This window comes from Lynx rufus, unplaced genomic scaffold (genome assembly GCF_022079265.1).
Source record: "Lynx rufus isolate CCGP_SWC_20201006 ecotype Redwood Valley unplaced genomic scaffold, mLynRuf1.p SCAF_1, whole genome shotgun sequence".
NCBI classification, from domain to species: domain Eukaryota; kingdom Metazoa; phylum Chordata; class Mammalia; order Carnivora; family Felidae; genus Lynx; species Lynx rufus.
Genome location: NW_025814823.1, coordinates 222,163,268 through 222,186,372, shown reverse-complemented (window position 1 = coordinate 222,186,372; position 23,105 = coordinate 222,163,268). Strand labels below are relative to the sequence as shown.

Genomic DNA, 23,105 nt, shown 5'->3' with positions numbered 1-23,105 from the left:
TAACCGACTGCGCCACCCAGGCGCCCCATGATGTTTCAATTCCAAGTCTCTTAACTTGGATTCTTCATCTCTGCCATCTCAGTGGCCTGGTTGCACATGCTTTCAGTTACAAGACTTCTGCCTGCCTTATAATGCTTATATTTTCTAGATTAATGCCTAGGTTTAATTCATATGCATAATGTATTGTCCTGTTTTTGACCAGATGTCTCTTTACTCAGTTCATTTACAATATGAAAATTATATATATATATATGCAATTATGTATATTTGTATATAATTTTTACTTTACTCAATTCATTTCTAATATGAAAATTTCTAATATGAAAATGCATAAATATAAATATTATACTTTATATTATATGTATATATATTGTACATAGATACATTAAGATGCTATGAAAAGGAGGCCAAATAGGTATTTTCACACTTATTTAAAACTAGGTTGGTTTGTTTTCTGGTGATTTGTTACAGTTATCACCCAGACATCAAACTGCCCTGCCCTCCTGCTCCATCCTGTGTCTGACAGGTGACCTTCCTGTTCCTTAGCCCTCCTTTACTGTAATGCCGCTCACCTGGAAGACATCTGCTAGAATTTAGAGAGAGGAAAGGGTCGCATATGTAGTTCCAAAGAAAACCACTGATGACCATGAGCCCACCACCATTTCCATTTAAGAACCACTGTCTCAGAGAAATAAAATAGGGCATTTGTAGAATTTTTTCAGAGTTGAATCTGGGAAATCAGGCAGACGACAAGTTTCAAATGTGAGAAGAGAATCTTAAAGCATTGTGGTCTATCATAAAAGCCTGGTGAAAAATAGTCTCCTTTCCAAGAAGCTACTCTTTTTTACGGACCACCCATTATGTACCAAATGCCTAATATTCAAAGTCAAACAGACAAAAATGGATTCTATGATCTTGAGCAAGGAGGAACCTTGCCAAGGACTGAGCTTAAGTGCTTCTATAGTAGAATGTAACCAGCAAACGGAAATGCTGCATTCTGTTATTTTGACTCTTAAGTTTAAGTTCATGTGTCCATCTTTATTTTTTAGTATTTGTATATAAAGTTACAGCCTTGTCTGATAATAACTGAAGCCTAAAAAATGCATTTTGCAGGATAGCATAAATATTCCACAGCAATAATGCCACGAAATTTGATTAGTTAGCTATAATTCTGAAGTAAAGGGAAAAAAAGAATGCAGGGGTAAATATACCTTGAATTTTGGTATGATTTAAATGTCTTGTACCTGATGAACTTTCCAGCATACATAATTGAGACGAGTTAGAATAAATGCAAAAAGGAGAAAACTTCTTCTAGTGGGATTTTATTTCTGCCAATATGAATATAAATATATGGTTGAAAGAGTTATAAACTTAAAATAATATATCAAAGGACACTAGTCCGCCAAGAACATATTCATCCTCTGCAAAGATGCTCATGTTTTCTGTAAGCCCCTTAATCTCAATGGATTTCAGCTTGCTTTGCAAAAATGGGTTAAATCTTCTGAGAGCATTTTGAGATGAAATAATGCAAGACTCTATATGAAGAACCATTAAATATGACATGTGATAATCCAGTATATGGCTTTACATGAACTATACTGTGAATTGAGGACTGCGCTGCAGACTGAGACATGGGACGCCTGATTCAGTCACCATTTGTACTAAAATGTATGTTTCATTCAGTCACCATTACCAAGTTTAACAGGATAATGGTGAACACTCTTCCATTTGTCGCTCTAGATCAACTTTATATACTTTTTCTAGACTTCTCTCTGCTTTCCAGCTTTTGGTTGTAATAGGCCAACTGACAAGAGATTGAATGTGTAAGGAGAACGAGGTTGGGTTTTTCTTTGTGTGGATACACCCACATTAACAGAAGACCATGGGGGGGGGAAGGGAAAAAAAAAACAAAAACAAAAGTTAGAGAGGGAGGGAGCCAAAACATAAGAGACTCTTAAAAACTGAGAATAAACTGAGAACTGATGGGGAGTGGGAGGGAGGGGTAAGTGGGCGATGGGCATTGAGGAGGGCACCTGTTGGGATGAGCACTGGGTGTTGTATGGAAACCAATTTGACAATAAATTTCATATGAAAAAATAAATAAATAAAAAAGATACACTCTCTGTACAAGGTTCTTTCATGGAATGTACACTTAATGGGTCTATGTTTATGGGATACCGAGGAGACCATAAAGAAGTACTCACATAATTAAGTTAATTTCAGATGGTGATTTGTGTTATGAGGAAAGTGAAATCAAGTGCCTTTGAAAGTAGTGTCAGAAAAGTTCTCTCTGAGAAAAGGCTTTACAGTTGCAAACTCAGAGAACTGGAGGAGGCAGACCTGGAAAGATCACAAGAAGGAGCATCCCAGGGAAGGAAGCAGGAAAGTACTTTGTAGAAGCAGGCATGGTCCCTCAAAGCATACAGAAGAGTCGATGTGGCTGCACATCAGAAGAGTCGATTTATGCTGCTACGGGGGAAGGACAGGGCAAACTAAAACCACAGAGGGGACAAGAACAAGTAACATGGTGGCTTCAAAGATAAATAAACCCTGTGGAATGCATCTGGCAGATCAACAAGTGGGATCAAGCTAAAACGCTTCCACACAGCAAAAGATACCATCAACAAAATGAAAAGGCAACCTGTGGAATGAGAAAATATTTGCAAACCGCCTGATAAGGGGTTAATATTCAAAATATACAAGAACTCATACAACTAAGTAACAAAAAGCAAACAAGCTGACTTGAAAACGGGCAGAGGAACTCAACATTTTCCAAAGAAGTTATATAAATGTCCAACAAGTCCACGAAAATGTGCTCAACATCAACAATCATCAGAGACATGAAAATCAAAGGATTACCTCCTCACACTTGTTAGAATGACTGTCCTCAAAAAGGCAGGAGATAACCAATATTGTCAGGGTGTGAAGGAAAGGGAATACTGGGGGCATAAAATAGTGCAGCTACTGTGAAAAACTGTGTGGGGGTTCCTCAAAGAATTAAAAATAGCACTACCATCTTTTCCAAGGATATCACTTTTGTGTATATATCCAGAGAAAATGAAAATAGGATCTCAAAGAGGTACTGGCACCTTCATGGTCACTATAACATTATTTACAAAAAGCCAAGATAAAACAACCTAAACATCCATTAACAGATGATTGGATAACAAATATCACACACACACACACACACACATACACACACGCACACACACACAGGAATATTATTTAGTGAGGAGAATGAAGGCATGGATGAACATTGAGGGCATTATGCTAAGTAAAATAAGAAAGGCACGGAAAGAGAAATGCTCTACAGTATTATTTATAGGTAGGATCTAAAACAGTTGAACTCATCTAAACAGAGTAAAGTGGTGGTTTCCAGGACCTGTGGGATGGGGGAAATGGGAGACGTTTGTCGAAGGCACAAATTTCCAGTTATGCGATGGATGCCTCCTGGGGATCTCATGTACAGCATGATGATTATAGTTAATATTACTCTGTTATATACTTGACAGTTGCTGAGAGAGTAGCTCTTAAAAGTTCTTACCGCAGAAAAGAAATGGTCATTATGGGACAGGATGGAGGTGTTGGCCAACCCTATGGTGGTGATCATTTGGCAATATTTAAGTATATCAAATCAACACATTGTATATCTTAAATTTCTACAATGTTGTACATCAAATATATCCCAATAAGGCTGGAAAAAATGTTAATTATTACTTTGCGACTATTGAGAGAGAGAACGAGGAACAATGGATGAATGGCTCAATTTTACACTTACTGAGGATTAGAGTCCAAAGAAGTCCTGGGCCATTTAATCTGTTCGTAAAAGGGAAGTCATGGCAGTGAGGTCAGAGCATGAACCATACAACCCTGCCCAAACTAAACTCCAACTCACTCAGAGTGAAAACTTCTCCGCCTTTCCACTTAACTCTCTGATCTTCTCTTCCACAACTCTCTTCTTTGGTCACTAGATTTCTGGTCACACTGTCTTCCATCTGTGGGGAATGTTCTTCCTATGGTTTACTCATAAGCAGCTCCTCTCTTTCCTTCACGTCTTTTCTCAAAGTCATCTCCATAGGACTTTGTTGGCCATTCTATCTAGAATTCTATATTGACTTAGTTTCCTATTGCTTCTGTAATAAATTGCCACAGACTAAGTGCCCTAAAAACAGCACGAACTTACTGTCTTACAATGAGGGAGGACCAAAGTCCAACATGGGTCTTGAGGACCAAAATCAAGGGTGTGGGCAGGAAGCATTTCTTTCTGAAGGCTTTTTTATCTTCTGAAAGATGTCTTACTTTTCTGCATCTTCAAATCTTTCTTGGACTTTGACTTGCCCACCTTCCTTTTACACTTTTAGGAACACATGTAATTAAACTGGGTCTACATAGACAATACAGGATAATCTCCACACCTTATCTGCAGGTGAGAAAACAACCTTAATTCCATCTGCAACTTTAATTGTCTTCGTTAAACATAACATAACATAATCGTAACATAACATAATCACAGGTCCCAAGGATTAGGACATAGACATACTTGGAAGATTACTATTCTGCATACCACATATAACCTTACCCAGCATCTCCTATGCTCTTTATCTACTTTATCATTTTCTCCTTAGCCTTTACTGCTATTCAAAACTTTGTAGTATAGTTTTCTTACTTAATTGTGTTTGTTCTGTGTTTTCCCAAATAAAATGTGTATTCCTGAAGGTGGGAATTTTGTCTTTATTTTTTTCTTCCCTGTAGGATACCTGAGTCTAGGTCAATGTGAAGCATATGGTGGGCACACAAAATATTAATAAAAGTCATAAGTGAATGTATAATAATAAGCTTGGTAACACAGGGAAAATTCCCATACATCCTTCAATGACCTAGTATTCTTGGTCATTATTGATGGTTGAGCATGAGAATACTCATGATATAATTCGGAATGAGATGGACTAGTTAGTATAGATCTATGTTTATTATAGCAGCTATGTTACGAAAAAAATCTGATTAAATGTTATTTTTGCACCTGAAAATGATCTCTTTGGAGATCACAGACTCTAGTGTTGGCCATGTCCTGATTAACCTTTTAACACATGAATTTGAAGGAAACATTGGCAAATATATCTTAATCCTCAATTCTTTTAGGAACTGCTAATAGATGGTAGAATAGAAAAAATAATTATGGTTAGAAATGGGAACTTTAACTTCAGCAGTGACAATGTAAAATTTCTTTTTTTTCCAATTCCACAACTAAATGATATTTAAAAACAGTTGTACAAGACCTGCTTTTGCAGCAGTTTATATGAAAAGTTACTGAGTTGCTTTTCATTACAGTCTTAAATCAGTCTAAAATGTGAAATGTTTTTTTTAAAAACTAGTGCAATCTTTAAAAGTAGTAACAAAAATGTTGTATCCATCACTACACAGATGAGGTGTATAATTAAAAAATTGTTGCCAATAATCCAATAATGTATTTTGAGCTCAAGAACTTTATGTATATTTTATCACTACAGAGACGAGGTGTATAATTTTTTTTTTAAATGTTGCCAATAATCCAATGACGTATTTTGATCTCAAGAAGAGTCATCAGGTAATCTTCAGTAGGAAGAACATTTAGAGACCATCTTCCCACCAATAGCACACTTTAACTATTGTTTAGGAATCAGACACCACTTCCCAGAGCCTCTGTCCTCAGGAAGTTTGCCCTCAGTCCATCCCGGAGCCCAGCAGTCAGACTATGGATCAGAGAATTTTATCCTACGAAACCCAAGTCTAATTGTCTAAGGACCCGATGACCTCCCCCCAGTAGCTGGGGATCCATTTGAGGATGTAACTGTTTCATCTTGGTTTCTGAATAGCAAAACACTGTGAGGCCACTGGTTATACACAAACATGCATGACGTGAATAGTCATCTCCAGCATCACTAGCTCATTGCTCATCATCTACTTTCACCCTTCCAGTAATGGGAAGAGCTCACAATCTCATGAAGCACTCCTCTTATTTATAGACAAGTATTGACATCTTTTTTTATGCATATGAAACCACACCAAAATTCTTTCTTCCTGTAACTCACACCAGCCATTGATAGCCAGTTTCCTCTCAAGCAGCACAGAACACAGCCGGTTTCTCTCCTACATAACAGCTCTACAACTTACTAAAGGCATGTATCACATGTCCCCGGAGTATTTTCCTTTCAAGGCCAAACATCCTCAGTTCTACCTGCTGATGTGTGCAATCCATGATTTCTAAAATAAGGCAAGTGAAGTTCACACAGAGTTCTTGGGAAGTGAGATGATGCAGAATACAAGGGAACCATTCACTGGGGCACATTTTGAGACATGTCGTTTTACTACTTATATGCAAAATATTACAAAATAGGTAATATGTGATATAATTGCTTCCTAATTGTCTATTTCCATGACACATTTTTCTCCCTTATATTTATCAGCACCTATTGCTTTCCTTGCTCTCAACAGGTCCACAATCAGACTTTGTCTTCGTGCAAAACATATTAAAGGCATGATGACTTTGTGTAGGTAGACACTCTTATTTTCCCCTTGAAGAAAGAAGATACTCTATCTTTGTTTCATCGGGCACCTCAGTGCTCAGGTGTCTGAATCCTTAAAGACTTTATGCTGAAAAAATATCAAAGGCATTTCAAACCACGAAACATTGTAAATATTTATATACTAGTATCAAGAATTAGCTCAAAATATAGTCTAACCCATGCTTCGATTATACTACGGGGCTTTAAAACACCAACACATTTTTGAAGACCTATAAGAATAAACATCAGTCAGAATATGTAAGGAGGTTTCACTTAGGACATAGAGGCTTGCAGATTACAATTATTGAATCAAAGGTGATAGACTCAAAGAGTAAAAATCTTGAGAAAGTGTCAATTCTCTCAGCAACACTTATTACAGAGCATGAAATATCAGAATTACAGAGCATGAAATATCAGAATGGTGAATAAAAGGGAAAAATCTATAGCTCATGTGTTCAACTCTAAGACCCACTCAATTGTTTTCATATGGATTCTAGAAATGCACATATAAATACGTAAAATAAAAACTTATACATTGTTTTTGACAATGCACATAAATGAAAACACAGTGATGGAAAAATTCTGGAAAAGGGTGGTAGCAATGCTTGCACAACAATGTGGATATTTTTAATGCCATTCAACTGTACCCTTAAAATGGTTAATGTGGTAAATTTTATGTTATGTATATTTTATCACAAGAAAAATTTAAGTTTATAGGTTTAAAAAGGTGTTGAAGTCAATTAAATGATGATGCTTTCTCAGTTAGGTCTCAGATAATTTGGAAAATTATAGCACATCACCACCACATGATACACAAAATAGCAATATCTAGTTACCCAACTCAGATGAGTTTCTGAAATCATTTGGGGAACAATTTAAATACTTTAAAAGAATTTTAAAGGCAAATTAAGACATGAGGTCCATCACTTATACTAATATTTGTTTTCCTAAATAATCCTATTATCAATGCTATAGAAATATTTAGCATCCTTATTTCATGCACTTGATAAAATATTATAAAGCCTATGTTTAATGTTTCATAGGTTAGGGATATTTTTCTAATGCACAAAAACATTAAGCATAAAAATGTACACAATGTAATATAACATGCTAATATGACAAACATTTTAATGATTTATAAATAGGTATAATGAATATTAATGTTTTTAATGCTTTATAGATTTATCTACATTTGAAGTTTTTTAATATTTAATAATAATTTGAGGTATATGTATATGAATATATGTGAATTTTAATTCACAGTGAATAGTTTCATAGTTAAGCCCAATAATTGCAAAATTAGCCAATTTTAAAGAGAACTATTATTTCTGAGTCTATTTCATAGACCGCATCAATTTATATTGCTTATAAATAAGCTTGCTATACTCACTTGGGTAGAGATGCTTTAGAATGTTTGTCAAAAAGCAATATCACTAAGGTAATATTTTTTTTTAATTTTCTTATTCCCAATGAATTATAAATGGTTATATTTATCTCTTCATAAATATTTAGGCACCAGAAGTTCTGATGAGACTCTTCCTTTAAAAATTATTTTAAAGTGTATTCTATACTCAAATGTGGAAAATTTTAGATAATATTAGTTTTTCATGCATTGTATTTAATAACAGCAAAAGGAATCATAAAAGGAAGCTATACGGCTGGAACAAATGGAGACTATTTCTGAGAAATTGCAATTATCCTTGATTCTTGATTTACTCTTATGTACCACAAGGTGATAAATTTGACAAAAAGTCTTCTTAATGGTCGCTGTGCATGAGCAACTAGTTATCATTCTATTAATGAAGGGCCTCATCATCCACTCTTTTCCTGCCTAGTGGTCTGAGGCATTGTTAGTATCAAGACTTCTGTCTCCAGTGAAAATCAATGCTTCAAAAAATCTATTTCATTGTTTATGCCAGAATTGTTTCACCTTTAGTTCTAACTAATAAGCATCGCATAAGATAGAAATACATAGTTATTAAAGGCATACTATGAATATACAGGCTCTCCTATAAGGTAATACTTTCCAAAGGCTTTAGAATTCATCTAAAGTTGATATTGAACAAGTAAAGCCAAGGGGACAGAAACTGTTTTGACTCATATAATTATTGTCTGTTGAGTCGTAATTAATTTGACTATAATAATTCTATGCTTAATCCATGATCTCTACTTAAATTCATCGTTATATGATTTTACCATACTTTTTAGATACTCAGTACATCAATAGTTATTCCATCAATAATAATTTCTTTATCTTTCTTCTGCTACACTTATTCTGAGTATATAAATTTACCTACTCTGTCTATAGAGTTAATCACTACACCCCACTAAGTGTACTCTAATATCGAACCTCCCCTCCACCAATCTCTACATACCTTCTTTTCTCCTTTGTCCATCCCCTCTGACTCTGAGCAGTGCTTCTTGGAGGCTGAAGAGATCTAAGACACATACATTGCCCACACTAGTTTCTAGTTAGATTATTCATTATGGTAAATTTGGAAAATATGGGTAATCATAGAAGAAGTAACGCATGCTGTGTTCATCTGATGAAAGGATTTATAATATTTTAGATAATTTTCCTTCAGTATTTGTCTATATGTTGAGGTATTTGTCTATAAATTGTCTTCACCCTTCTGGAATTTTATGCCATCATAAACTTCAATAAACAACTTCCCCAAATTCTTTCCTCAACAATGTTTCCCTGTTTTCTCTACAAATATATATGATTTCCCAGTTAAAAGCGCCTTAACACGGATACTGCCAAATATCGTATCCTCATTGCCAGACTTAATGAAAATAACTTACATTGTAGGTGTAATTTCTCCATCACGCATTCGCTCTTAACAATTGACTCCTCTGGCTTTGGGTCTCTGACCCTCTTTCCAAACCAAAAGAGCTTCTACGTCTTAAACTTTTCTAGATTCTCTTCAGCACTGATGTTCCCTTCTCAAAAGACTGATGCTGTCCTTATTACAAACTACTCTTTTTTTAGGTTTATAAAAGGGAGCAACTTCCTGCCTTATTCCTATAACTTTTTGCTGACCTCTGTCCCTCTATGGCATCAACAAGGAGAGCAAGAAATGAGAAGACAGTAGGTTCAGTTGTAGAAAGTTTTTGCAGGTTCCGTTTCCACTTAATTGACTTTATGTTTCTAGGTGACATTAAAACATGGCTAATTTTTTAATTAACCTATATCTAATTGGTATTCCAGAATTTAGCACACATTTATGGAGAAGTGTTAATTTTAAAATGTTTAGCTCCTTTGCATATAGAGTGTCTGAAATTAATTTATTTCAAATTGATACAGCTCTTTACAAATTTATTTAGAAATTTAAAAAGTAACATTAGTCAAGTATGTCAACAGTTCATTTCATTATTTTAACCTAATGTAATAAATAGTATTGAATTCAAAATGCAATATATTATAATGTAACACACAAGAGTTCATGAAATAGCTGTCACTGTGGAGTTCTATTTCAACTATGACATGGGACACCTACTTTGATCACTGGTCAGCATGGCGAAATCTCCTTAAAAAAATATCTAGCATACAAAAAACAGATTCTCTAGAACAGAGGGACCTCATTTTATTTACAAGGGAATACAACAACTTCTGGTGCATAATATCCTGTCTTTTCTATACTTTCCAAAGATTCTTATACATTTGGCTCTGAAAACTTCCATTCAAATGTTTTGACCTAAAAATGAGAGTAGCTTCAAAAGCATTGACCAGAAGAATCGTGATCTGGGTGTTTAAAGTTTGTCAACCCTCTTCGTTTCCCTGCTAGAAGTAGAAGTCTATATTAATCCAAATCAAACATCCATAACCTCTAGTAAATATAGCAGTAGAAGCTCTGTGATCTTACCACATGTTGATAAGACCCAAAACTAACTATAATTGAACCCAATCAAGAAAACTTGAAATGAATAGCTACTTTAATTCCAGAAGAACCAAAAATCAAATATGCCTAGGCTTTTGAAAAATTAAAATAAAACACATAGAGAATCCTTATCTTGTTATTAGGACTTGACACATACATGTGAAATGCCTTATATTTACACAAAATTCAATCTAGAGGAAATCATTCTATGGCAGCAAGGTAAGATCCTATCTTCTTTTGCTTAATGTACAGCACATTGCATCTTTATTGCATTTTTAGAATAGGTAACTTCCCATGCCAAGATTTAATTAAAGTTTAAATATTTGAAAGGGGTGGTGATAATGTTGTCTCTAATAAAAAATTTACCTGTCTTGGGATCAATAGAGAAATAAGGTTGTCCCTGAAGAATGCTATAAACGACTCTGGCACTGTTTCCATAGGTCGGGTCATCCGCGTCGGTGGCCTTGACCTGGAGCACATATGCACCTGGAAAATAAGACAGTATGAATCTAGCATCTTTGTTTTACAGAGCGCAAGGTCATGTCTTTTATCTGTGGACTCCATTTTCCTCTAGAATTTGGCATTACTCAATGATTCTGTGAATATAGGCTGTCACTGGAAATGACGTAACTACTATAACCAAAATGGTGGGCAACAGTATAGCTCTCAGTGCAAATGATACATATTTTAAAAATCTATTTTAAAAGCTATATTCATTTCCAGTAGCAAGATGATTGAACTGAAAGTCATTATGATAGCTTTATTGATTTGTGCACCAGAGAAAACACGACACTGCTTACATTAGCTCATCTGCTTACTATAGATGCATTAATTTCATGATTAGGTTATCAATAGAAAAGCTAAAAGGTTTGACGGCTTACTGAACTCTAGAGGCTGTAAGTAACTTGCATTGCTATTTAAAATCAACAACTATGTACCAGCATGAGGAACACTTTAAGTTAGGACAGAGTATTTGAGAAACTGAGCAACCAAAAATAATTGCAATTAAGACAACAGGAGCACCCCGAGGCCTCAAGACTGAATTAACCTAAGGATTCAGTGACAAAGAAAACATTAAAGACAATCCAAATTATGTTGGAGATGGTTAGAAGGCTAGAAGGATGGTTAGATGGTTAGAAGGAAATCTCTCCTGAGCATAAAGAGAGTGATATGTACACCCAAAGTTATAAAAAGGACAGAATGTTCCTGTTCTTGGAGGCATTAACAGTAAATGCCCAATTTTGAAGAAAAAAAAAAAAGGATTTCTCTTTTTCATTCAGCTATTCATTCAGTCTTTTTCTTTAAGGCTGTACAACACTGGAGCAAACTAAATATTAAAAGATAGTCAAAAAATTTAAAAATGATAACGTTCAGCACCCATCCGATACCAAACGGTTTATCTTAAGAATGCTTTGGTGAATAGTAGCTATATCAGGAGATGAATGATAGGTTTTAATTCACCAGTCTTTCCCAGGAAACTTCTAGAAGGAAAGTACACAAACATTTGTGATAGTCAAGAGCAGTAACATATTATCCCTCATCATCCATTATCACCATCATGACCATCCTGATCAATCTTTGCAACATCATTAATAATTATTTGACAAATAGGCATTGAGGACCTATATTAAGGACTCATCAAAACTATGTTCTCCTTTACGGTGTATGAATGAACATTTTCAAGACTAAATTTCCCTCTTTCCTCCCTTCTGTTATACAGTGATTTTCCTGGTATCACCTAGATCTTTGCTAGTACTGAGTTACACATGTGCTGTATAGACACAATCTACAAATATTAAATAATTCTCTAATCTTAGTTATAAATGTGGTAGTTAAAAGGCTATGGATTGTTCTTCTCTGAGGATATATTTAAAGAAAAGGTATTATACCTGCTAAGAAATATTTAGTGACAAATTTAATAAATTTTTACCTAATTCACACCATATGCTCAATAAGAAAGACGAAGATGAATAAGACAGTATCTTGCTTTTATGGGAATATTTACTAATTCACTCCTTTATTTGAGTTTAATTTTTTTAAAAAAAATTAACATAAAGCATTTCATACTACTTTTAGAGGAAAATATTTTTCTGCATACTTAGTGAAGGTTCATATTAATATTAAAAACAAAAATGTAAAAGGGAGAATACTATATTACTCATCTTGTCCTTTGTATTGACATATGGTTATAGCATTATCTGCAGTAACCAAATTATGAAAATAGCCTAAAGCCTATCGACTAATGAATAGATAAAGAAGATGTGACACACACACACACACACGCACACACACACACACACTGAAATATTACTCAACTATAAAAAAAGAATGAAATCTTGCCATTTGCAATGATATGGATGGAGTGAGAGCATTATGCTAAGCAAAATAGGTCAGAGAAAGACAAACACCACATGATTTCACTCATGTGGAATTTAAGAAACAAAACAAATGAACATAGGGGAAAAACAGAAAGAAACAAACCAAGAAACAGACTCTTAACTATAGAGAACAAAGTGATGGTTAACAGAGGGGCGGTGCCTGGCTGGATGGGATAAATAGCAGAGGGAGATTAAGGAGGGCACTTGTGATGGTCACTGGGTGTTGTATGGAAGTGTTGAATCACTAAATTGTACACCTGAAACTAATATTATACTGTATGTTAACTAACAGGAATTTAAACCATGAGAGACTCTTAAATACAGAGAACAAACTGAGGGTGGATTGGGGGTGGGGGAGAGGGGAAAATGGGTGATGGACTTTGAGGAGGGCCCTTGTTTGGGTGAGCACTGGGTGTTGTATGTAAGCGGTGAACCACGGGAATCTACCCCAAAAACCAAGAGCACACGTTACATACTGTATGTTAGTCAAGTTGACAATAAATTATATTTAAAAAAATAAAATAAAATAAAAATAAAAATAAAATTAGGACATCAATCAATCAATCAATCAATCAATCAATAATAAAAAAAAGCCGAGTGCCAAACAATGAATTTTTTTAAAAAAATAAAAAATTAGTACTTGGTTACAATAGATTACCTTCAGTTTAGTTTAAAAGTGATTCACTAAGAACCATATAAGTTAGGGGCACCTGGGTGGCTCAATTGGTTAAGCGTCCGACTTCGGCTCAGGTCATGATCTCACAGTTCACAAGTTCGAGCCCCATGTCAGGCTCTGTGTTGACACCTCAGAGCCTGGACCTTTCTATGGATTCTGTGTCTCCCTCTCTCTCTCCCCTTCCCCCACTTGTGCTCTTTCTCCCTCTCAAAAATAAATAAAAATATTAAAAACAATTTTAAAGAACGATGTAAGTTATTTGAGAGTTCTTAGAAGTGACTCTATAGGTGTTTACAAAAACACAATTAAACATCATTATATCAGCTTGTTTTGCTCGATGCTCCATGACTCTTTCCAAACTAATACAAAGGACAGAAATTTCTTATTCCTTTCATTGGGAAGACTCATTCATCTGGAGCAGGTAACCCTCAAAACACTACCTTCTTCACTGCTGGGATAGCATGCCAGTTCCTCAATTAAACTACTACTATTAAACTATTACACTATTAAACACTAAATACCCAAGAGGTAGGAACAGGAGGTTACACTTGGGCACTAGGTAAATGTGCAACAAGGAAACAATATAGTCAACAAAAACCAGGGTAGTCTTCTTATATGTAGAAGTCTCTTGGGATTTGTTCACTTATCACTTAAGTTCAGGATGACAATGTAACCACTCCAAATGTTGAAGTTCAGAGAGACTGTAACTCACAGAGAAACCATTCCTTTACCCCCAGAGAGAGCAGAATATAGGATTGACAATATTGAATCACTTCAACTTTCCATGTAACGCTGTTGTGATCAGTAGTAAATTAATTCATGTAATGTTTAATAACAATTAAAGCAAATAGCAAAAAAGTTATTTTATACTAATAGTTAAATTTTAAATTTTAAGCAGTCACTCAATGTGTATATATATATATATGAACATTATATAAGTTAATACCATATATATGCACAAATATATAGCAGAGCAAGGAACAGAGAAAGTGAACCCTGAGAGGTTATAGAATTAACACATAGAAAGAACAGTAATTAGGAGCAGTCCTTTTGATATAAAATGTGACTAAATAAGAGTTTCACTACAATACCTAAATACGGGTGAGAGTTCATATGAGAACCAATTCAGATATAATTTTAAGTGTGCACGTATTTACCTGTCAAAATGTATTTGAAAAATGAGTTCCATATTATAGATTCACAGTTGTAATATGATATCATCTCAGTTCTTGCCAATGAACATTCATATCTTTATAAAATTCTAACTAAAAAAATTTTTTTTGAAGAGTGATATATTACCTACATGCATTAACTTAAATTCGTTAATGTTTTTGTTTCCTCTAATTTATGTTGAAAATGCTAATAAATGGCATGGTGTTTGACTTAGTAATTCCGATTTGAGAATTCATACATATGTATCATATGGTCAGGCAATACACAGAAACCCACAGAGTGGTTTACTTATTTCTATCGATTTCTCTCAAAGTTAAGAGCACGTATTCACCAATTCAGTCACTCATTTAACAATGGGGATTAAGGAGTGCACTTGAGCACTGAGTGTTATATGCCAGTGATGAATCACTAAATCCTACTCCTGAAACCACTATTACTCTGTATGTTAGCTAGAATTCAATAGAAACTTGAAACAAAAAAAAAAAAAAAAGGAAAAAAATTCTCTGGTTTCCTATGATTTGTCAGACACACTAATCAGAGTGTCAGGGAAGAAATATGAACAAAGCTGAGAGGCCAAAATTCTCAAGGATAATATTTTGTCTAGAGAGGAATCAGAAGAGGAACAAATATTGAAATACACAAATATATAGCTATAGCTATACATACCACTCCTCCAATAGGTATTTTATCGTTACCTTGACATACTATCTGCTTATGCAATAACCGATATTTCAATTTTTATTTGGATGAAAGAGATGGAACTTTTCACATATTCTTGAACTGTACTCTACTCCTTAAAAAATATATTGGACAGTCATGTTATATCAGCACATAACCATTATTAAAATAATAAATATCATTAAAGTAATAAAAGTGTGTAATACTAAATTGAACCAATCTCCTTTTAGTGGACACTCTACTTAGAGAATTGGGAGGGGGGGTGTCCTATTATAAACAAATGTGGAATTGGTAATCTCCTACCATTGAGAGAGCTAGGTCTAAAAGTATATGAATCAGACATGTCAATATATATTGTCATCGACTCCCAAAAAGGTTGTACTAATTTACATGTGTACCAACCTGGTATATTTTCCAGTATTCTCACCAGTATTCATTGTTCTTCTTTTGTATCTTTTTATATTATGAGTGAATTTCAGTACCTTATGTGTGAGTCATTTTTATTTTGTGTGCTTGTGTGTATGTATATAAACCTTACTCAAATTCTTAACCTATTTTACTTTCATAGTCTATATCTATCTGTCCATCTTTAAAATTATATTTACTGGCTCATGGGTGCCTGGGTGGCTCAGTCGGTTAAGCCTCTGATTTCAGCTCAGGTCACGATCTCACAGTTCGTGAGTTCAAGCCCCACGTCGGGCTCTGTGCTGACGGTTTGGAGCCTGAAGCCTGCTTCAGATTCTGTGTCTCCCTCTCTCTCTGCCCCTCTCCCGCCTGTGCTCTCTCTCAAAAATAAACACTAAAAAATTTTTTTAAAGTATATTTACTAGCTCATTTTGACTTGTAGTCTTTTTTTTTTTCATTTTGTGTTCCAAGTGGTTTTCCTTTATGTTTATCAGTGTGTGCATATATGTATCCTTCCCTCAAAAATATTATTCTGTGTGGCTGATGAGATTTGGTGGTTTTAATTAATCTCTTCTTCTAATCTATATTCAATGAGCATATGTGTTCTGGAACCTAGAGTAGGTGGGCTCTCTGGTTTTCATAATGCAAGCACACGTGGCCTACTTCTGCTCACATGTAGGTCACGTGATAGTCATACTCTATTTGATTTCAAGAAGATTAATATTACCAATAGGGATGAATTTTAAAAAAATCCAACACAATGCCTGTGTTTTAAAATGAAAGAACTGAAGCCCAATGATGTTCAAATCATTCTTGTTGACACTAAAAGAATGTCACCAACACATTCTCATTCAAAATGGTCAAAGAGATGGGAGCAGAGCTGAGCCCTCACGATTTCGGCCCAAGTAGACGTCAACTTACTGACTGATTCGTTTCTTCTTTCAATCAACAAATGTTCAGTGGCACACACCATACACCAGGGACTGCTCTCAACAAACCATAAAAGAGAAATTCATTGCATAGCTATTTATTCAGGCAAATGTCACCTCCAGCAAGGCGTCTTTATATTCTATGCATTTTTTGCATTTGGGGTATGAAAAATGTGCTAGAAATATGTTGAAAATATAAGTGGACTATGTATAATTTGTGGCTTCTATAAAACCATTTTTTTTTAAATTTTCTAGGTGAATAAGCATGTTCTACTCATTGAATATGTTCTGTGTTTTTCATCACCCCTGCAACTGCCTCAACTAGTTTGGGCCCTCACTTTCATAACTGCAATGCTAAGAAACATTTTAATTGCTTCCTCCTCCAGCTCCTGTCACACAGGAGCATCACAGTCACTGTCCCATAACACAAGGTTGATCATGTTACTCTCCTTCTTTGAAAAATAAGTTAAAAATTTGGGACACCTGGGTGGCTCAGTTGGTTAAGCATTTGACTTTGGTTCAGGTCATGATCTTGGGTTCGTGAGTTTGAGCCCTGCATCGGGCTCTCTGCTATGAGAGTGCAGTTGGTTTCAGATTCTCTGTTCTCCTTTCTCTCTCTTCCCCTTCTCTGTTCATGCTTGCTCTATCTCTCTCAAAAAATAAATTGAAAAAACATTCGAAAATAAATAATTAAAAAAATAAGTCCTAAAGGGTTTCTATTCCTATTGAGAGAAAAATCACCTAAACTCACTGGCATGCTATGACTAGCATGATAGGCATGAGCTTCAAAATCCCTGTAGATTAATTTCTTTATATATACATATAGTTTTAAGCTTATTTATTTATTTTGAGAGAAAGAGGGGGAGAGAGAGAGAGAGAGAGAGGAAAGAGAGGGAGAGAGAAAGAATCCCAAGCAAGCCCCACACTGTCAGGACAGAGCCCGACACAGGGCTTGTCTCACAAACTGTGAGATTATGACCTGAGCCAAAGCCAAGAGTGGGTCTCTTAACCGAATGAACCACCCAGGCGCCCCCTGTAGGTTAATTTCTGACTGCGCGGCCAGGGACCCCGGGCCAAGCCTGTACATACTTAGTTACTGTGGAGTTGAGCCTCTTTCATACCTCTGTATTCTTGCCCAAGTGATCCTGTGACCGGCAGCACTTTTGCCTCCACCATCTGGAAAAATAGTACACACCCTTGATGTCCCAGCTGCACTGTCACTTCCATGAATGTTTGTTTTTCTACTCCCAAGCAGAGATCATGTGTCCACACCTCTGTATTGCTCTCAGTCTCAATACGTTTTGATTTTTTGAAACTCAATACAATATGTTTTTTTCTCATGGGCTACAAAATCTTTTACATCAGCCACCCTTCCATATTCATTATTTTTATACCCAGTCTGTCATGACATAATTCCCAAATACATGTTTATCAGCTGGATATATATAGTACTCACATGTACACACAAGACACAAATTCTATATGCATCATACTCTAAATGGGTGATCTGGCAGCTGGTTATGGCCTTGAGGGTACTTTTTGACACTGAATTGTGAGTCTATCTTGTCCTGAATATCTAAAGTATGTCACTGTTCTCACTTAAGAGAGCAGACCAAGGTGAGTGACATTACATTAAAAAAACCACATAAGCAAGATTTAGCCACAGTATGAAAAGCACATCCACGGGGAGTTAATGACAAGTTATTTTCTTCTGAATATTTTTAACCCTTCTCAGGATTGAAGCATGAAAAGGAAAAAAGAGACAAATTATATCTAGAGACATATGGTTTTCTTTCAGCTCTTGCCTTATGTAGACATTGCATTGTAACCAAGATATAATACAGTTCCAGTTAGAAAGGTATGGAATGATAAAGACTCTAGAATTTCTTTCCAAATAAGATTGGAAAATAAATATGCATTTTTTTACCTCAAAAAGACGTTAAGCAGCAGAGAAATGTAAAGCAGAAAGGCTTACAGAATCAACAGAGAGAGAGCATGTGTGGGTAAGTGTGCATGTGTATATACACACGTGTAAAAGATCCTACAAAGGAATTGGATAGTATAACACATTGAAACATGAGATGTGCTAAAGCTAGGCTTAGCTCTAAGGTAAAAGTAAGCATAGACGTACAGCAGGTGAGTTTAGTCTTTAAAGTAACTGGGTCTTGAATCAATTTTGCATTAGCTCTCACTGCACTACTCACGAACACTTGGCTGTTAGCTTCCCATGTTTGCCCTTCAAAGCTGTAAATGGCCCCTCTGTCTTTCTTATCTTCACCAGGGGCTGCATGTAAAGCTTTTACAAGGATTACTGAGAACACCGATTCCTGGGCCTCCATCAGAAAGTCTTATTTAAATGTTTGTGGGCGGGCTAGGTATCAGAAAGTTTTAAAATCTTCACTGATCAGTCTGATGAGCCGAGTCTTACACAATTTCCCCAATTAGGAAAGGCTGAATTACTTGCCATTGTGATTATGATTTGTGCCTCAGGAACCCGAAAGCCTATGTTCGAATCCGAGATTGACCACTAGCCAACTGTTTGACTTCAAACTAATTATGTAACCTCTCCATTTTAGTTTCGTCATATGAAAAGAAAAGGAAAAAATAGTACCTATCTTCTAGCCATATTAAATGAGTTAATATTGGTAAAGAAGTTATAATAAAAATTTTCCACCTAGTATGTGCTATTTAAGTGTGTAACAAAATAAATGCATGCATACTTATTTTCTGTTCTCCTGCTCCACACATAGGGTGAGAACACCCAAATATGTAACACGAGCACAATGCCTGTCCTCAAGACCTCCTTGTTGATATTCATATACTGATCTGGACTGTATCTCCTGTGTGTTGGAAAAACGTGATTTGGGAATGTGTATCTAGAATACATTAAAATACAAACAAGTAGAATATGACAATATGGGACCACTTTGTTAGAGACCCAAGAAAGAAACGTTTGTATACTTGTCAAATTTGCTTGAAATAATCAGAGCTTTTAAAGATTAGTAAAGATAATATGTCATAAAAATCCTCCAGAGTGAATTGTGTGCCCTCTTCAACTGCACTTCTAGGATAAGAGCAGGCACTTCAGTTTTATACTGCCTTCAACAATGATTCTGCTCAGCCTGGCCATAGAACATCCCTTGGCAAACCTGGACGGTGGCTTTGACATCCACTTATGATTTGGTATGCAGTCCAAGGACCCAAAAGCACTCTAACGTTATAAAACTTTTGTTCTAGATACGTACTAAATATTTTAGGCTATATGTATTTACACCTCGTGATTCAAATGTACTTGGATGGATATGACAATCCATTTTTACGAGCACTTTATCTCTCTGTTGTGTGCCAAGAGTTCTATACCACATACACCAGTAAAAATGCTAATACTGTTCCCAGTGACACGCTAAATTCCAATTACCAGTGATGATACAATGTTGCCTCCTTTGTGCCCAATGTAATTGGAAATTATTTTCATGAATGCTGTCAGGAAATTCCATAGAAATCATGATGAAATATAACAGTTTGGAATTCATTCATTCAGTGGCTTTTAGCCATAATTTTCTAAGCTTTGTATTTTTCTGTGTAATATTGTATTCTTAAGGCTAAAAAAATTTTTTTGATTAAATGCAGTTAGCCAAGATATTAAGGACCAGTTAATGTAATTAATTATTTGTTTAATACACACTCTACACTCCTAAAATTATTTGTTTTTATTTGATCGATGATTCTGCCATGTTAAGGGTAAAATTAAAAAAAAATATGTCTATCTACCCATCTACAGACTTTTCTCAACCTACAATTAGGTTACATCCTGATAAACACATCCTGGTTGAAAATATCTTAAGTTGAAAATGCATTTAATACATATGACCTACTGAACATCATGGTTTAGCCCAGCTTAACTTAAATGCTCTCAGAACAATTACATTAGCCTACAAAATCATCTAACAAAAACTTATCAAGAGGCTGTCTGTACTTATCTACTTATCCATCTATCTCTCCATCATGTATCTATGTATCTATCGATCAATTCTATTTATCTGTATCTATCTTCCTATCTATTTATCTACTTAGCTTTAGTAAAAGAAAAAAAAAACAAATTGTATATGTATATGTGTGTATATGTGTGTGTGTATATAAACCAGAAGTATTGGATCCTGGAACTGGCTGTATAATTGAATATATATATGATTGTTTTGAAAGCTGTTTCAATTCTGTAAGGATAATAATGTAATTTTAGTGAATAGTATGGTAATCCCACCCCCCCAAATGAATACCACCTAATCTTAAAACTGTCTATATATGTATTTATATATCACTATCTCCCTGACACCTCCGTGTGTGTTAGAAGAAGCTTAACTTCCATGAAGGCAGTTGGCTCAAGTTTAAACTGACAAGTGCAAGTGATTTTTTGTTTTGTTTTGTTTTGTTTTGTCTTTTTGTTTTTTTTTTCTGGCTAATGATGAGTGGTTAAGAAGTATAAAGGTAACCCAGTTCAAGCCCATAAAACCAGAGATGTTTGTTGAGAGCTTCTAGGAAATGTTCTCTCTTCTTCTCTGGAATTGGTGTGCAAATATCTGGAACTAATACAGCCATTTCAACACCTTGGGGGAAATGCCACCAGAGACAGCGATACACAAGAGGCCACAAACTTAGGAATCCCAGGAAAGGAAGTGAGGAGCCTTGATCAAACTTGGCTGAAGCTCAACCTCCAAACATTTGATGGTTCAAGACCATAAATCCTTTTTTGTGTGAGATTTTTATACTTTGAGTTGGACTGGGAGGTTTTTTTGTTGTTGTTGTTACTTCCAAATTACCAAAATTTTGGCAAGTCACCTAAACACTCTAAGCCTGTTATTTCAAATTGAAAGTAGGATTATAAATACTTGGGATCACATGGAACTCATTTACTCATTAACTCATGAGTTAATGCATGTAAATTGCTTAGCATAATAACTGGCACATAGGGAGCCCACATCAAAGTGGTTGCTGTTAAAATTCTTCAACTTTATAATGAAGGGGCAACATTTTCTTGTTTCCTTCTAATTCTAGTAATTGGTTGTACAAATTGAAACAAAATCCAATCTTAATGCTTTTCAAAGTATCTTCCCCATTACTGTAGATTAATCTTTCAGTTATAGGATTTTGAATATATCACTGCTCTTTTCAAATCCTTCGATGGTGTGCCATGAATCACTACTTAACATCTGAATTCCTTCAAGACTATTCAATGTCTGAAATCCATCTGTTTGTTTTTTTTTTTATTCTAAAATTTAACTCCTCTCCTTTTCCAAGCCTCCTCTTTGGGAAGTTTGTCTTATCCACTGCCCAACAAAAATTAGAGCTCTGCTAATTAATTTGGGGGTAACAATTCTGAGCCTCTCATCTGAGAATTGAAAACATATATCTGAATCTCATCAAGGGTTTGCAAAATATAAATTAGGCTATTATCTGTATGTCACCTCCTTTTGGTTTCTTTCACTATTGCCTGTGCCCAAGCCACTTCTCATAATCCAGTCTACTTCAGGAAGGACTACAGACAAACTTGCTCACCATTACACTCTCACAGAATATTTCATCTGTTCCTTCCCTTACCTGAAATCTTGCTTTCCCCTGTGTTTAGCACCCCCTCGTGGTGCATTTTGGAGTCACAACTGCATTCCTTCAGCTTTCCAATACTGCTTCTGATGTACTGATCTTTCCCACCAAGAATGCAAGGTGCTCCTCGTGTTCACCTCTTTTATCTGGAGGCGTGTAAGATTGATACAAATCTCTATCTCTAGGTTGCCTCCAACTAAGGCTGTTTTCCTCAACATGGTTTATTCTTGGCCCTGCCCTTGCTACTCTGATCACCATTTTTAATCTTCTTTACAGACTTCTTTTCCTGTCCCTGGCCTTCAAATGTTCATGAATCTCAGGTTTTTCTCTCACACACTATATGCCTAACTCTACAATCTCCTTCATATTGGCCTCCAGGTGCCAGCGACTGGATTGTCATTTCTATTGTCTAGGTTCTTAAATAACAAAATTGCAAGTTGACCAGAGCAAGATGTACCCAATTTCTTGGTTACATTCTAAACTTTTTAAAAACCAATTATTGTTTTTTGGGAGACCAGTCTCTTTAACTGACTAAGCATTGCTAACATATGTTTGTCCTCTCCCTTCTCCCACTATTTTTCTTCAAAATGTTGTTTCTCACTTGAATTATAGTTTTATGATACTTCATAATCATCCTGTTGCTTGCCATAACAACGTACCATCCACCCTATGTATTTAAGCCACATTTGTTTTTCAAAATGTAAATTTGATTTTGTCCTCATCAATATCCTTAATGTTCTTTGGGCATCTGTCCCTACCTACATTTCCAGGTTCATCCATTGCCACACATTCTGTCTACTATTTGCTACTTCAATACAATATTACTTCCCCACAACATAGTG

The 23,105-nt window shown here is 35.4% G+C and overlaps 1 protein-coding gene across 2 annotated transcripts in view; it reads right to left on the bottom strand.

Annotated features, from left to right (window-relative positions):
- The window catches only part of CDH12 (cadherin 12), a 269,762-nt gene that overhangs the window by 82,823 nt on the left and 163,834 nt on the right, over window positions 1-23,105 (bottom strand). Inside the window, exon 3 of one of the 2 annotated variants that reach the window (XM_047074362.1) lies at window positions 10,793-10,912. The exons of the other annotated variant lie outside the window; for it this stretch is intronic. Coding sequence (XP_046930318.1) covers window positions 10,793-10,912 — 120 coding nt within the window. The remainder of the gene's footprint in view (window positions 1-10,792; window positions 10,913-23,105) is intronic. 2 annotated transcript variants of the gene reach the window in all.